Consider the following 17,347-nt stretch of genomic DNA (forward strand, 5'->3'; position numbering starts at 1 on the left):
AGTTCTGATTTTATGTTATTTATATATTTAGATTGATTGGCATACTGGTTCTACAATCTTTTATCCCTGCTTTGGACAGGTTTCGATTTTAAAGACAGGCGCTATAGCATGCTTGATGTTTGTGGTTGCGTAATTCTGGTGAACTGGCTCTGTCATATGGCCTTAAAACACACATTAAAATGGGTCTCTGTCGGGCCCTATATTCATACCTTTAACATTAACACCAAAAACACTTCAGAGCAATGGATGTAGTTTATAACTGTTAAGGTAATGTATGTCCATGATTTAGTTCCTGTTTCTATTTCTTGTGTTTTTTGGGCCTCTTATTACCTTTGTGTAGTGCATACCGAGGCAGAAGGCAGTGCGAGTTTCTCGCTGCATGTCAGTGGGGTGGCCTCGCTTAAGACGACACAGAGCAATGGTCACATATGACAGTTGCAGTTAAAATTCTGTGTAAATATGTGGGGAGTGGGTACACAGTTGTCAACATATTGACAAGGCGAAAGTAAAAGAAAGTAAAGTGTTTACATATGACTGAGTGCAGTGTGAGGTTGGTTGGGGAAGGTGAAGTTAAGGAGATGGGAGGAAGTGCATTCATGAGGGAATGAAAAGAGGGTGCTGAAGAGGAAAGAGATGAGGTTTAATATATGCAGGTGGGCGAGATACAGAGAGAAAAAAAAGCACACATGTCTAACATAAAGTGCACATAACTGAAGACCAGTACTCCTTCCACAGGCCTCAATATTTAATTCACAGTCTCTCAATTTCAGAATTGAAACTTTTAAAAATGTTAATTTACAATAAAAACATTGTTACCCATGTATCTTAAACTACTAACAACCATTCACCAAGGAAATAGCCCTGTCAGAACAGAAAGCTCAGAGAAACCAAATAGTTTATAGGTTCAAGCCACGCCCCTTTTAGAGGCTCACATGTTTTAAATCCCACCTAACGCCTCTGCTGCGCATATTTCTAAACGACTCCACGCAGCCAGCCGCTGCAAGTGCTTCCCCTAGCCTGGTTAGAGCATTTTCTTACAAAGTTGATGCTGCATGCACTAAACAAGCACACACTTTGTACAGTACAACAACTTCAGGCCCTTTAATTTGCTCACTACAGTAACTATTGAACATATTCATGCATAAAGATATAGAGCAGTTTATAATGTGTTTAAATATTTCAAGGCTGCATGCTCACAATTGCTTTATAAACCATCTTGCTTTCTCACTAAACTCTTACAGAATTTGCTATAACATGCACCATTTGCCAATCTTTTTTCAATTTTTTTGTCCATGGATCTCGCTTGCTTACTGGATAAAAGTCATACCCAATTTTTGCACTCACCACTTTCAAAAATCCCCAGCCGCCACTGTGCGCAAAGCAGGCCCATTGCCTTCTGTCAACACTCCCATAGTTGAGGCGCATTAGGGGAAGGTTGTTGAAATGACTCCACAAATCCATCATCCACTGAGGTTTGAGGGTTTTACGGAATGAAAGCTTCTTTCTGGCCTGTTGATTCTGCTTAATATAAGAAGTAACCATTAGGTGGCGGCACAGGGCCGGGGAAATGGAGAGCCGTGTTGCTGGACCGAAAGGTTGTATTTAATCAGAAGCTCTTGTTTTTGTGCTTTCTGCATCCCGGTTCATTTTTTCGTCACGGGTTTTCCACATTTGATCGCTTTAACCTCGCCTCCAGTCTCCAAGCCAAAAAGAAGATGTTTTGTTTGGACTTCACCAGACACCAGCATAGTATAGCACGAGTCACAATTTAATGCAGATGTGGAGAAGAGTGAAGTGTTACTACTTTGTAGAGTGACGAAGTTTTCAATCGAGCTTCACAAACTTTCCGGTATGGAAACTTCTCACGTCCCTGATTTGGAGGCCTAATCTCTGGTTCAGTCGGTGGTTGCTGTCCCCTACAGTAGCCTTCTTGGGTACCAATGCTTGTTATTTTAAAAAGTGGAGGCGAACTACAGGAGGTGGTAGTACTTATGGCCTCTAATGGCAATAGGTCTTAATTTACATATAGGGTTGTTGAGCAGGCAAAAACCACTCCAGCCAATTTAAATAGCGCTTAGACAGGGAGGCGCTGCAATTCCTCCAACACGGGCATCTAGAGACCGTCCTGTCCTCTCGACTACCGGAAAAAGCTGAGTTTCAGTTCTCTCTCCTTGACTTTGTTTACAGAACACAAGGGGAGAAGGGAGCCAGAAAGAGTATCACAATGTATCCACTGTTCTGCAGGACCTTTGAGGCTTGTCACTATCAGTCTTTCTGTTTATGGATATTTTTAGGCTTTGAAATAATATATTTTTATTTTTGTAAATATGGGTCTGCCCTTGTGACCAGGGCGTGCTCTGTGCTATTGTTGCCTGCCATTATCGTTCTTGGCAGCTTGTAATGGTTGAATGTTTGAACCACGCATGCATTTACCACGCTGTCCGAACCACTAATGCGTCTTTACGACGCATTCCTTTACCAGGCGTCATTACAACGACTTGCCTTAGGGGGGCGCTGGACTTTGGAACAGTATATTTTACTATTCCGACTCCAGTCTGCACAATAGTAGGGAACGTGTTGGACTTAAAGTCCAACTACGCTTTCCCTAAAGCAAGTCATTCTAACTGCTTGCGTGGTAAAGGAATGTATTGTAAGTACAGCATTGTAAAGGCACCGCATGGTTCGAGCCGTGTTGTGAGGTTTGTTTACCGCTTGTAATGCTTCTTTTAACTTTTATCCCAGCATTTCATCTGCCTGACTGTAATAGGGAATAACTTGCTGGGTTTTACAGTCTGTCAATAAATGACATCAAAGCAAAACATATTTTAACTTCTATCTATATTTAAATTATAGACGAAATAAAGGGAATTAACAGACATTACAGCTTTGAATCCAGGTAGGTCATCTTTAACCAGTATAAGATATTCTGACGTAGTTCAAATGTCCTATTTCATTGGATATTCATTAGAAACATACTCCCTCTAACTCCAAATCAGAATTTGTATTATGAGCAGGGGCAGCTCCTCCGCTAAGGCGCAGTGAAAAAGGGACGAATAAAATTATAACGTTATCATTTTATTTTTTGTTGTTGCAGGGCTAGCTTACAGTGTTTCTGGTGGTTCAGGGACGAGGAGTTGTTTGTGCACACAAATGCCCGACCGGCTGTGGCGATCCGCCCGCCATCACACCACCGGACGGCCTTTTACCCCCGCCACATTAGCATGGCGGGGGGTACTGTGGCGGACAGAAAGACAGTCTGCCGCTTTTCCGCCAGTAGTTAATCGTCCCATATTATGATGTGGGCGGTATTATGCCTTTCCATGGCATAAACTCCGCCATGGAAAGGTATGCAATTTTCGCTTAGAGGGCCTATTGCTGGCACCTGGGGGGGTGGGGGCTGCATTTGGGGGGTACCTATTGTACCCCCCAACATTGGCATGGAGAAGGTGGCAGGCACCGCGCGGTGCCAGTCACGTTGTGCATGCCAATGCACAACATGCATATATTGCATTGTGGAGGGTGAAGCAACACCAAAGACGGTGAAGCTCCTGCGTTGGTCTGGCAGACTTCAAGTCGATTGTGGGGAAAACACTGTGTGAGCCCCAAGTTGAAGAAAGCGGCAGGAAGGCACTTCTGTCCGGAGAGTGTGAGGACTTCTCTCTTTACACCAAGATGATTGTAGCCCAGCCGCCCCATGTGCCCTGAACAGTGTTGCGCTAGGTTGGTCATTTCAATAGCACTTTACCCTGCTCCAAGGTCGCTTTGTAGCCCTGAGAGAGGATAGGAGAGGCGGAAGCGAGGAGCCGAGAGAGGTAGAAATGGGAAGAAAGAAAATTAGTAGGAAGCTTTGTAGATGGATTGGTCTTCACTGAAATGCTGGTATCTGGGAAGAGTGTGGTAGAAAGGGTTAGGCGTGGAAGGAGGTGTAGAATTTGGGGGGTGTAAGGCATGTCAGCGTGCGGAATCATGATACACTGTGTGACAGATACTACAGCAGGAGACAGAGTCCCGGGTAGGCAGGAGAACCATCCTCCACTAACCCCATCACATTTCTAATGCCTACAGTGCGACTTCTCCTGCAGCCTTTATCTAATGGATACATTTACCTGCGTCTGAAGAGGAAGAACGCCACTCGTTTTCCTAGGAAATGACCTGGTCTCCGGGCTCAAGGCCGAGGAGCCTTCCACAGCTTTCTGAAGACTTGAGTCTGGCCTGGACTGAGCTCTCGGCACTGCAGACCACACCGTAGGTTATTTTGCTGGCGGCTTCTTGAAATGTTTTAACCCTGATGTGGGTTTGAGTTTGTGTTCGAGACACAAGGCAGATGGTCTTGCTAGGTGTCTACAGGATTTCCCAGAAAGCAATAGTCCAGATTTGCAAGAAACTATGCCTTTTATGCATTACTAGCTTTGTGCACAACACTCGAAGAGCCTAGCGTTGCAATACAGAACAAAGTACTAGAGTGCTAAGTGCAAGTCCTTTTGCATCCCGGCATTGGTCTCTACCATAAAAATATCAGATAATATATCAAGAAATCCCTACAAGATGCTGGGCCAGGGTATGCTCAGTAAGGCAAGGAAGCCCTTAGGCGCAGTCTTGCTTGAGTGTAAGTAAACATGATGTGTGTGCAGTACACGTCATAGAGGTTTGACCCAGCGGTTTGCGATGGCGCCTTCGGGCAAAACTTTTTAGCTTTTTTAATGATGGAAACCAGCTTTTGCGGATACCTTGTGCGGATGTGTGGGCCAATTCAATCAGTTTGTCCTGTTTGGCCTTTTAAATTAAAATACACAAAAACAAGAACTCGAAGCAAAACAGATGGCGTAACGGAGCGAGGAAGCGTGGACTCCTTAGCTAAAGCTTAATAACAAACCTGCTCTGCTGCCTAAAATTAAAACAAACACATCTGTCAACATTATTCTAAACCGAGGTTACATATTTCGAACATCTGGTGAAGAAATAAATGTAATTAATTTCTGTGCTTTGGAAAGCGCTGGGTATGCTGTGTAGGCGTAGCCTGGAGGACGCACATGGATCTGGTCGCCCCTTGTAAGCAGGAGTGCTGACAGGGGTTTCCACAGACGCAACTGGAAGGGTGCTCTGTGCCGGAGTGATCCTTTCTGGCACCCCAGTATGTCAGGAACCCCTCTAGCAGGCACTGCACGGGGCTCAAGAGCCTGCAGTACATCCTACTGTAGCTTCTACTTTTTTTGGTTTAAGTATCTTTATTGGTCTTTTCTTATTTTATCTTTTCTTATATCGCATAACCGTTCAGGAGTATCTGAGACATTATCCAGACATATATGAAACAACTCCATGAAAACACTGTGCTTATCAACCATGTGTTGCAGAAATGGAATTACAATACACAGTGATGCATACATGTTTCTCCAGAAGGCATTTACTGGTAAATCGTTGCGTGCTACTCCCTGTTCGCACTGATGCCGTAGCATCTTCATGGTGGGCTTCGTAGAGCCCCCTTCTCTACAGGTTTTGTAATTGTGTTTATGCAGCACTTGGGTACGAGGGCGTGTCATGGATGGGATATTGGTGTCTGCTCTGTTACCTACAGGGGTAGTGTCGATGTCGTGTGTCATACCACGCTACACCGTGGAGGTGGTTATTAGCCCTTTTACCGCGTGGACATTCCGCTAAGGTGCGGGCGTTCTAGAGTGGGCGGGGCTGCGTCGGCCAACGGTCGTGCGCAGCACCTGCAAGGTAGTGGTGGCCGACGCGAGCACGGAACGGGTTAAGGAGAGGAACCCAAAACAAAAGTTTATTACTCGTCTTGAGATTGGAATAAACATTTAATAGACATATAAGAGTTCCTGAACTGATGAAAGTAGTTGCTGCAATGCAAAAGGAGTGGGACTGTCACAAATGGACCTCATCCTCCTGTAGAGCTGACCTGCAACACAATACAACCAAGTCCCTCCATACATAGTAAGTACTGAATCCCAGGGGCGTAGCTTGATCAGTGACATTGGGGGGGGGGAAGGGGCGAGCTTCAGATGTTCCAACAATATAATGGTAAAATAAATTATACCACAAGAAGGGCGCATGAGATGGTCTTAAGGGGCAGTGAATGGGATAGGAATGCGGATTGGTTGGGGCACTAAGTGAGAGAAATCACAATATTTTGTTAAATAACCAACATGAAGACTTTCAAAACCGAGTGATGGAGAGGGTGTGCATGTAAAATGTCCTGGTGAAATCCGACGGGCACGTCACCAAACCTGACTGAAAGCACCTGCACCAAACTATTTACCTGAAAATATGTTTTAAGGGGGTGCAAGACCCTAACCCCCCCCCCCCCCCCCCAAAACTGTGCCCCTGCTGAACCCCTATACAGATGGATCAGAGTCCAAGCACGATGGAACTGAGCTTGCTGATCTGTTGTTGAGCTCATTCACAGACAGTTGATTTCTTGCACCGAACCAGAGCGGATTCCCTGTACACAGAGAGGAGCCCCTGCACAGACCGGATAGCCTTCCTTTATAGATTGAGGTGACCAGTTCACAGGCAGAGTTAAGCTATTTCAGAATGTTCCGACAATGTAAAAGCAGATCTCTGGGGATCGAGATACTAAGCATCAGCTCCTAATCAGTGGAAGTACCACAGGCCTCTCATCCAGGTTAGTCTCTTGCCCGCTCCCTCCACCCAGAAGCAGTGTTCCACACCCCTGCCGCGCTGCTAAACTGAGTTAAGGCGTTGAGAGTGCATCTGGGTGAAGGTGATGTGGCCGTTTGGCCACCGTAACATCCGTTCCCATCATGCCTCGGTGGGGGGGGGGGGTTATTTTTGCATAGGCCTCGCTGTGAGACCTCTTTCCCAGATAGGAAAATTGAGAGGATTTAATGTTGGGGTCAGAGCTGCAGAATGAGGAACTATGGAAATAGGTTTGAGTCCCAGCTTCAGCTCAACATCCTGTGATTCTGGGCAAATTACCTAATTGTCCAAGGCCTAAAATGTGAAAATTAATTTTATTTTCTGTAATTTAACTGGTGCTCATGTCATTTCTGCCCTTCGGCCTAGTTCACCTTACATAAATAAATGTGCAATAAAAAACAGAACCTTCTGTTTGCCCATCTTTCCAGAGTCTGCAAAGGCTGCAACATAACAAAGAGAGCGGATTATTTATACAATAATACAAATGTCTGTATTCTTTCTTAACATGGCTTTTCTTCCTTTGTTTAGTTTTAACCATCAGTCATTAAAGCAGCTTTACACCACATTTTAAACTGCTTTCACCTTATGTTTACTGTTTTAACTTTATCAGCCAGCTTTAGGTGATTCTCTTCATTTTTATACCGGCAAGAACATTCGAATACTGGTAATGCCGGTTAAAAAAATGGCAAACATAGCCAGATCAAGAGTTGTGGCCTGCGGGCCACAGTATTTCACCTCGCCCGACCAAAATGTAGTGCTTTTAGTTTTTACCTTTGTTTTTGGCTCAATGAGCTTTAAAATACATAATTTATCAAACGTGTCTAAAAATGAGCCAATGAGATTTACTATTTCGGGAATAGGCGTGATCTGGAAATGCGGGCCCCTTTTTTTGTTGGTGCCCAGGCCGAATTGTGATCCCAATCTGACCCTGGTGGTGGGGGTGCTGGTCCAGTCTGTGTCCTTTATCTTGTTCCAGCTATGTCTGAGGTTATAGGTATTCTTGGCAGAGGGGGGTTGGGGTGCACTGATGAAGACATGGGCGATGGAGTAGTCTCTCCTGGTGAGCAGAGGTGGCTGAACTTGAGCTTGTTGCTGGCTGTGAAAATGCGGCAGATGTGTGCCAGCATTGTGGGAGTGGCCCTGGACAATCTATATCCGTCCTAAGATTTCTAGGCTCTAGAATAGGGCAGTAAAGTTGGGATCTTTTTGGTCATCAAGATGGAAGTTGAGGTTGCCGAGTAATATGAATTTGATGAGCTGATGGCATTGTGCGTGAAGAAGTCTGTGAGGAGGTTGCTGAAGGGAGCATGTAGTCCGGGTGGTCAGTACGCTAGGGTGCCTTTGATGTTGGTGTGGTTGCCGGTCTGAATTCAGAAGTGCATGTGTTCCATGAATATTGTATCCTCGTCGATGGAGGTACGTCAGGTGCATGTGATGGGGTCTTTGTGTATGAATGTGAATCCTTCTGGTTTGTTCGGTCTGTCATGTCAGGAGATCTTGTAGCCCACCTTATAGGTCGGCCCACACTTCAGGAAAGTAGGAAGTATCAGTTTCTCAAAAAGAGGTGATGATTAGAAAGAAAGAACAACACTTTGTTCCAGCAGTATGCTTGGCAGAATGACTGGACTCTTTGATATAGGCTGGCACAGCATCGAAGAGGCAAAATACAACACAGTTTCAAGACGGGAAACAGAAGACATTAAGTACAAAATAACAGAATAAAGCTTCTTGTGTAGGTAAGTATAATGGAAATACTTTGATGCAGCTTACCTGGTGTTAGGAGAGACGTCACTGTAACTTGCCCCGGACAAACTAGCAAATTTGCCCATGAACCCAAGATGAGGAGCGCACCTCTCCACCAGAAGTTAAAATTGTAGTTGCCAAGCTAAATAAGCACTGGTAAAGCCAATCAGTCTCACCTTTGGAACCTCTTGGCTTTGCCCCTCGCACACCCTCCTTTTCTCTCTCGCTTGTTGCTTTTCATCTTCATCAACACCCGCCATGTTGCTTCTGTCCCTTCCCTCATCCTCTGTTGCTTCCCACCACCTGGACCTCCTTTTTGTTCCTCCTCATCCTTGCTATCTACTTACCATTTTTTTAGGTCTCGCCTGACTTTAGCAGCGCGCATGCGTTACTCTCGCCATGCGAGGGTCTTTTGGAATCCATACGTATTCCAAAGCATGCACGTGGACGGACAGAAGATGTGCACGCGCGGCGTTCCTGGAGATTACACATGACATTAGATAGACAAGAACAAAGCATGAGTTGCATGTCTGCACAGCGCGCCCTTTCGCTTGTTTTTAATGCAATGCGGCTCGAGTAGTTCCTGACAGCTGGTATGATTGTGATACTTACCGCAAACCTTTTGTTCTGCGAATTTTGGGGAAAAACCTATGCTTTTTTGCGTAACACTTTTTTCCCATTTTTCTCCCCAAAATAACCCCTGGTGTTAGCTCCCATCCTCCAAAGTTTGGGTATAAACTTGTGTCCCTAGAACAAAGGGAGTGGGTGGGTACTCTTAAAACTATAATCCTGTTGGCCACCGATTACAACATACTGGTAAAGTCTCTGTGATTTAATTCCGTATTTCAGTTTGTTTCCTGAGCTGTGCGTGATTTGCTTACACGCTCCCTGGGGCTCAGCCGGTGCCGCGCCTCCCTCCCATCGATCACATGTTCTCTGTGTTTTGTTGGGTTTTGTGTTGGGCAGAGTTCTCCAAACATTGCTCTCTCTGTGCCGCAGGAATTGCAACTCCTACAGGCACAGAGGAGCCCCAACTGACGAGAAGACCGTGATCGTTTAACACCTGAAAGTTGCCAGTTTCCCTTCAAAGTCGTTGTCGAACGGCAGGATGACTGTGGCTACATGGGGGCTCAGCTTGTTACTGCTTGCACTGGGGGGCGTCCTGGCGCAGTCCGGTACAGGTAAAATCGTCAGCATACTTTTAGACGTTAAAGGGAATTGTGTAGTTTTGGGCGGAAATAAATGTAGTGTTGCGGTTAAGCGGGTGTTTTGTGAGACTACGTTGATGAGTGTATATTATAGGTGTCTTGTTCCAGTAGTAAAGTTAGATGAAAATTAACTTGTGGGTATCTGAAGGATCTACATTTTAAGGTGTATTTTGAGAGTTCACAGAGTCTGTGAAGATGAGACCCTGGGGCTTATGTCTCAGTGGTGCATTGAACCTAGGGGGCAGGTCAGAGGTGCCCACTATATCCTAGTTGGCTATCATTACTCAACCTTATGTTTGCATTAGTGTCTAATGGGCCCCTGTAACTTGGACGCGATGTGTTGCTTGTATCTGATTTACGATATTCCACCACATATGACAATCGTGGCAGATCTGGTATTAATATTGTTAAATATTTCAGGAGTTACTGGCGGTTAAATTGTAGAAACATGATTTCTAGTATTTAGTTCTGCAAATCTCCCCCAGCAGCAAATGGCAGCTGGAAACTGTTCCGTAAATTAGGTAGATATGCGCGTTTGCTGTCCTACCTCCTGGCTATATCAAGCAATAATTGTGTAGTAAATAGTTTAAGTATTGATTTGTGACCGGAAAAACACGCTGAAGAAAATGTAACACCTGTATTTAGGCATTATGCATTGCGATAGGAATGTGGACCTCTCAGAAGTCCGCACATACTAATTATCCTTTGAATACATATACCCACTAAGCAACCTGTATCCTGTACTCTACTCATTCCCCACGCACCAACTTTCTACTCACCTTTCACCCATCTTGAATGATGTGTCCTTCCATGACGTACACCACAATGAACACAAACCAACTACCAATACACATACGCAGCCTTATACTACAATAGAAAATATAGGGGGCAAACAAACTAACGCAAAATCCAAACTATTTGAAGTAATTGAAGATACCCAAAAACAATAACCAAAGAAAGCCATCCAAATACAAGCTACCACTGCGACAAACCCTTCCAGCCTAAAAGGAAAACCCTGAACTTAAACACCAACACAAGTGCTGCTCCTCAGGTCACAACTATTTCACTCATACCACTTCTTGTGCTTACTTTCTATCAACTAATCCATCTTCATTAAACATCCACAACATTCCCCCTTGGCACCTCATTTAAGTCTATCTATGTCCGCGTTGTCTCCATCACATAGCGTACACAAACCACCTTCTAATCAAATGGATATTTTTTCGGACTATTTTACCATACTGCTGCCATCTTCTAAGGACTTCTTAACACCTACCCGTTGTCCCTACTTAACCAAAATCCCCTTTACGCTCCTAATCCCCCTTATTACTTTCATGAAGATCTTTACTTCACTTGTTACCTAATATTCCTTGCTGACAATTCATTAACCACATTATTTTTAGTCTTTCCACATTTCACCGAAAATCACCAAGGAAGCAACTAAATTGCAGTTTATTGCACTTATAAGGTCCCAAAGGCGAGACCTGTTGGCTATGACAATGCTTGTTTTTTTTTATTATTACTGATCCTAATAATTGCTTGCATCATTTTGCAGGTGCATGCACAGTGTACACGCCTACACAATGGAGCGACCGTTACATCATAGTATCATTTAACTTTTTTTTTTTTAGCCCTGCTACATGGCAAAAATATTTCACCCACAGTAAGGGTTCCCTCCTGGCCCTCCCTGATTTTTGTAAAGGGAAACCACAAACACGTTTCTAGCCTCTTCAAATTGGATTGGTCAAACGACTTATTAATTCTCTTTAAAAATCCTGACTTTAAGGCAGTGCCCCTATGCTAAACCGGAGAAAGAGATGGCCAAATCAAGAGAACCCCCCTCACAATAGCAACTAGCATTACCAAAGCCACAGCGCGTGGCTAACTGTACCAAATCCAGCCAGCACAGGAATGCTGAAACAATTTATCTCCTCTTCTTCTGTACTATTTAAATTGCTATGTTCCCTGCGTGTTTCTCATTGGAAACATCAAGCCAGTGTCTTTCACGTTCCAGAGGATCATTTGGAGCTGCATGAAAGGAAATTGTCTGTGTGATGCATGTGTTATAAGCGACATCTGTTAGGGGCACTTCGTTTTCTGATTCTTTCTCTGTAATGGTGCCAGAAAGCCTTCGACCTCGGTTTCTCTTAGGCAGGTATTGAAATAAATAATCTGCAACTTGTCATAAATCTCCACCGCTTCATCAACAGTCTTTCTAGGAGAAATCTTTTCAGGGTGTCCATAGTCATCTACTTCATATCAGCTCGTCTTCGTAACTGTAACGTCTTGCCTCTGACACAGGGCGTTTCCCTGAATGTCCACAGTGCGGAACAGGAGTATTGTCATTCAAAATTAAGGGCTAGATGTAGGTAATTTGGATTTACCGATACATAAATACCGAATTTTACCGATTCGGTATTTATGAATCGGTAAATCCAATGTAGGTAATAATTCGGTAAAAAATACAGAATCGGTAGGATTCGGTAATTACCGATTCGATAAATACCGAAAAATTCAAGGGTGTCACTTTGACAACCCGTTGCACCCCTGATTAGGGCTTGTGTGCCATGTGGCACACATACATGCCTTGTGTGCCACATGGCACAGGTGTACATGCACAGATTTGCATATACACAGGTATTCGTTATTTACCACCAACTAATAGTTGGTGGTAAATAACGAATCCTTAAAGCCCTGTGGCACTGTTTACAAGGCCACCTACAGCTCAAAATACAGATTTGGTATTTTTACCGATTCTGTCAAATTACCGATTCAGTAAATTTGCCGATTCTGTAAAATTACCGAATCTGTATTTTGAGATGCCCTACATCTCAGTATCCAAATACCGGTCAGTAACGGCCGAAAATCAGTATTTTCGGCCGTTACCGACCGGTATTTGGATACCTACATCTGGCCCCAAGTATTTTAATTGGAAACTTGCTGCAGACTCTCATGAAAATTGAGGCATGCGTTCTTATGAAGAAATCTGTCATTTGTCAAAGTAAAACATACTTTTATGGACAACTTCTGAATCATTACACATCACAATAACACAAGGAGGCGAGAAATATCGTTTGTCATTCCAAAATATAATTAATGAAACTACATTTTTTAAAACAACTGTGTGGTTTCATAGACCCACCTGTGACAATTCAGTGCCCTACAGAATTGCATATATAGAAATAAAATGCTTTTCAATTCATTATCAGATGATGTAAAGTCAGGGATGCTTCTCACATTCAGGTGAAGCCAGGTGTAAGAGGTAAAAAAATAAACAATCACACCACCGTCCACCCCGATCTGTGCTGATGACGAGTGAGTGGAGAATGGATTAATAGACGTCATTTGTCCGATCGATCCTGCTTGGATGTGAGACGATGAGATTTTTGAAAACTGCTCTGTTCTCGTTTACCCCATTAGATCAGAAAAATATTACATGGTCAGGTTCACCATGTTATATTCTTCTGAGGGTGCTTAAAATCACTCATGCCTCAGATACATCTTTTTTTAGGTTTTACAAGCAGCATCCATGGTAGACCCGCCTGGATGTGAGATACAGAGACGGCTTTTGCTGTTATGTTCATCGAGTGGAAGATAGCCCTATCAGCCCAGTCAGATGTGAGCTGGCAAGTTTATTCAGAGTTACATGATCAGGTTTTCCCACGAGGAGATAGCCCAGTCAGGTCCATTTAGATGCAATATTCCAAGCTGGATGAGAACTGCTCCATACCAACGTCTTGAAAATCCATATTCCTGCGATTTTTAACTGGAGAAAACTCTGTCACTGTCTGAACGATACAAGCATGAGACTGGGTGCACACTGATTTGCCCTGTACTTCTAAACACCAGTATGAAACTTCTTTGGTGGCCAATATAGAGCAAGCCGAGGCTGGCGTCAACAGTGCATCCTGCGGGTGAAAAGGACTGGGGACAGTGTGGTTGTGTTCTTGTGGTCAGACAGGGCTGCGCGTGCGGTAGGGCTTCCATTAAGATTCTTTCTGTATGTCTGTGGTGTGCACAAGCACTCTGGTGGCAGGAAGACACCTTGTGATTCTAGAGGAAAGGGGCTGGAATATATGAGGGTAAAAAAACATGGGATATACATACTTCTATACTCTTGTAAACCTCACATGCCTTTCACCTCTCATCCTGTAGGAGTGGACACACACGTGCACAGGATCTCCAACAGACTGCGCTGGGTGAAGAAAGAAACAAAAACCCCGGAGGAGACCAGAGTCGCCTTAGAGGACTGGTTGCCAAGGTTGGTAAAAACCAAAGGAGATGATGACCATAGCACTCCCACAAAGGGGTAACATTGTGGTTAAGGCACAGACTTTAAGGGTTCAAGGCCTGGGTTCGTCCTGCTTCCCCATGTGTGATTCTCAGCACACACCGGGATCCGCCTGTGCTCTTGCAGTTTAGAAGTAGAGCCCAGATTACAAGGCAACAGATAGTTCTAGACTACCAACTCAATGTGTGGACAGAGCTAGTACTGAATTTAGAGGAAAGTGGGTATGAGCTAATCCAATTCATCTCTATGGCATTGTTAGAAGGTAGGGTAAGGTCATTGAACTCTGTGGTAATCCATGTGAGTGTCATTGGCCAAAGCATTGCCGGAAAGGCAGGTGGGGCAAAGAATGTCCTATCCCAGTAAATACTCAAGTTCTCATTTACCGCACCTTGTCTCCCTCCCCCATGGGTGTGGAGCCCTTTCCACAGTTAACTACCAAGTAAAGTACTTTTGTAAACAAGGTAATGCTCCTGCTATCCAGTGCTCCATTGGTGACCAGGTTGGTGGGTGCTCCTTAACTCCCTCAGTGGGTCTGGGTCCTCCTGGGTATCCTTGTCCTCTCTCTGAGGCAATCAGTCCTTTGAGGATTAGCCACATTGCCTTCAAGTACACCAGCACAGTGAGTGCTGGATGTTTGTCTTCAGCTCATCTTTGCACCTTTTAGAACACTCCTTAAATGCTGTCCATGGGGGAACTACATGTGTAAATGTGACCTAGTGGGATAGAATAGCCCGGTGAATTAAGTACTCCGGTACAGAGCGAAGTGCTGGGTCGTGGGTTAATTGCAGGGTGAACAACCTTTACAACAAAAATTTTACAACGCACTACCGCTACGACGCAACCATTACAACCCAAACCATTCCAACGCATTCCGCTGGGGGGCGCTCTAGGATAGGGAATAGATTTAATTTACTATCCAACACCTTCCCTACTATCCACGGGGACTGGAGTTGGAATAGTAAATTAAACTATTCACTATCCAGCACCCCAAAGCGCTATGCGTTGTAATGGTATGGGTTGTAAAAACTGCGTTGTAACGGCATGCGTGGTAAAAGCATGCGTTGTAATGTCATACATCCTAATTGCAGAGCAGACGGGCCCTTTATATATCAGAGGTTGTTAAATAAATACTAATAACACGGTATTATTAGCAGCAGTGGGAGAGCAAGGGTGCCATGGCCCTCTGGAAGCCGGGAAGAGCCCTCTTAAATGCTGGTTGGGTAGCAAAATATAGCCGCAATCCGAATTCATTGGGCACCAGAGCTGCTGCACCATTGACAGCTACGCACCTGCTTCCCCAGCCGTCTCTACTCCCTCTTTTCTTCCAACGGAGTAGTATTTTTGTTGTATTTTTATTTATATAGCACTTACAACCCCTGATGAGGCGCTGACGCGCCTTATGGTGGGTAGCACTCTACCCTGGAGCTGGGTAATCCAGTGATTATGGGTTATTCCATTTAGTCTTGCGTTCTGAGGTACCATCCTATGCATCACTTTAAGTTAATTAATAGGAGGTGTATGTCATGTTTGTTATACTTAGTTAATTAATAGGAGGTGTATGTAACAGTGCCTAGTCTCTTTAAGCCCACAAACCATTTGCACAAACTCGTGTAAACCCACGTTTACACGAGTTTGTGCAAATGGTTTGTGGGCTAGAAGAGACTAGGCACGGTCAGATTGTAAGAAATCATGTTTCGAGCCTTTTCTGCTGCGGTTGCAGGCATAATTAGAGGTGCTCGCCTTTTTATTTAGGTCTTACAGTTTACGCAAGTAAAGTAAGGACTAGGGGTTCATGGTTATTATATGCAATAAACAGGAAACTCCTACGTTTTTGGAAAGAATGTTGGCAGTGCTGTGTGAAAGTGGGAAAATAGTGCATTCCTAAGAAAGCATCCGGTCGGTCCTTCCTCGGCTCCCCTACCCCCAGTCCTCTTCTGCTGAACAACATCTGTGAACTTTGAAAAATGCCTTCGCCTCTCTCTGCAGGGATCTTTGGAGCGAGATGAACTGGCTCCTCGTGGGCTTTGGACAGCAGACCTGCCTTCCTGTGAACCCGCGCTGCGAGGCCTGCCTGAACCGGAGTGTGTGTCCTTCCGCCAGACTGAAGGAAGGCCCAAACTTCTCGAAAAAAGGCCAACGCAAAGGGCCCACCTCAGGGGCTGCAGCGGTGGAATGAGGGTCTGTGGCAGGAGCTCAGGAGCAAAGCAACACCACTGCCCCGTCCTTCTGGAGACCGTTTACTAGGAGGAAAGCATGGACATCCGGTTCAAGAAGTGCGTAAGCAAAGAGGCCCCCTTGCCTCTAAGCACTAGCACTCACAGGTTTACAGGAGTGGGACCAGGATTTTATAGCATTGCTCTGAAGCAGAATATTTTAGACAGGGCGTCTAATGTGTACATACTATGTGTGTGCAAAATTAGAATTTTGCCGATGTAATTTTGCAAAGGTGACAAACTTCGAAAATGTATTTATGAAATGTGTTGCCTCTGCAAAATTTGGCCTGTGTCCACATATTGCTGCCAAAATATTTCTTTTTTACATGAGGTAAAAAACACTTGTCACGAAGAAAATATGCCTGCTGAAAGTGGTTTTAGGTAGACATAGTTGGTAAAATATGCATTTTCAGGCTTTGGCCCCCAGATATATTTTTTTAAAACATCCAACTGCTTTTTTTTTTCTTTTCAATTTACGAAGTTTGTGAAGTTTTAGAGAAAAAAACTTCAGTTTTTGGAGACACACCCACAACTTGAAGATAGGAACCATGCGTGCATTTGCCACAAAATGTTTTCTGGCCAGCTATTGAAACATCTGTAAACATGAGGAAAAATATTCTTGGCCAAACTATCGCCTTTTTTACAGCAAAATAACATGCAACCGTGTACAGTGTGCTTATTCGCTATACAACCTAGTTGGTTGTTTAATAAAGCTTTCCAGGTTTGTATCTAGCATCATGTTCTGTGACACCGGAAGTCAAATGCTGAGACTATAGTGATGGGGCAGTTGTTTTGCTTATTTCCCCTGCAGTATATATGTGGTCTTCCAGTACACCGCTGCGCCGGATCATTGCCTGCCTGTAAATCGTTGATTTCTTGTGAACATATTAAAATATTACGGTGGATAATGTCAGCCTTTGTGTTATTCCCCACTGGGTTTTAGAAAAAGGACTTTAAGTCTTCGTTTCTAGGTAGAGGATGTGCTCTGCTAGAGAAGCAGTTTATTTCTGTATGTATTGAACCTCAGATTGAACAATGTCTTCTGAAGTTGGATTATACTTTGGGGAACTGCCACATTCCCATAGATGGAAGGTTTATGCTGAGGATGATCTACCTCCTATATACAGCCTTCTGAAAGGAGTGAGTGGCAACACGCTTTCTTAATCTAAGATACCTCCTGTGTGTGAAGTTTGAATCTGGATTGCAGGGCAGTGCTGTGGATT

At 44.2% G+C, this 17,347-nt stretch overlaps 1 protein-coding gene across 2 annotated transcripts in view; it reads left to right on the plus strand.

Moving 5' to 3' along the window:
* The window catches only part of NTHL1 (nth like DNA glycosylase 1), a 135,798-nt gene extending 118,766 nt beyond the window's left edge, over positions 1 to 17,032 (plus strand). For both annotated transcript variants that reach the window (XM_086940497.1, XM_086940498.1), the window contains 2 exons: positions 13,776 to 13,881; positions 15,898 to 17,032. In XM_086940497.1, the coding sequence (XP_086796623.1) occupies positions 13,776 to 13,881; positions 15,898 to 16,087 (296 nt within the window). In that variant the 3' untranslated portion in view covers positions 16,088 to 17,032. The remainder of the gene's footprint in view (positions 1 to 13,775; positions 13,882 to 15,897) is intronic.
* Positions 17,033 to 17,347: the final 315 nt, after the last annotated feature.

The sequence above is a fragment of the Lissotriton vulgaris genome, chromosome 10, assembly GCF_964263255.1.
Source record: "Lissotriton vulgaris chromosome 10, aLisVul1.2, whole genome shotgun sequence".
NCBI classification, from domain to species: domain Eukaryota; kingdom Metazoa; phylum Chordata; class Amphibia; order Caudata; family Salamandridae; genus Lissotriton; species Lissotriton vulgaris.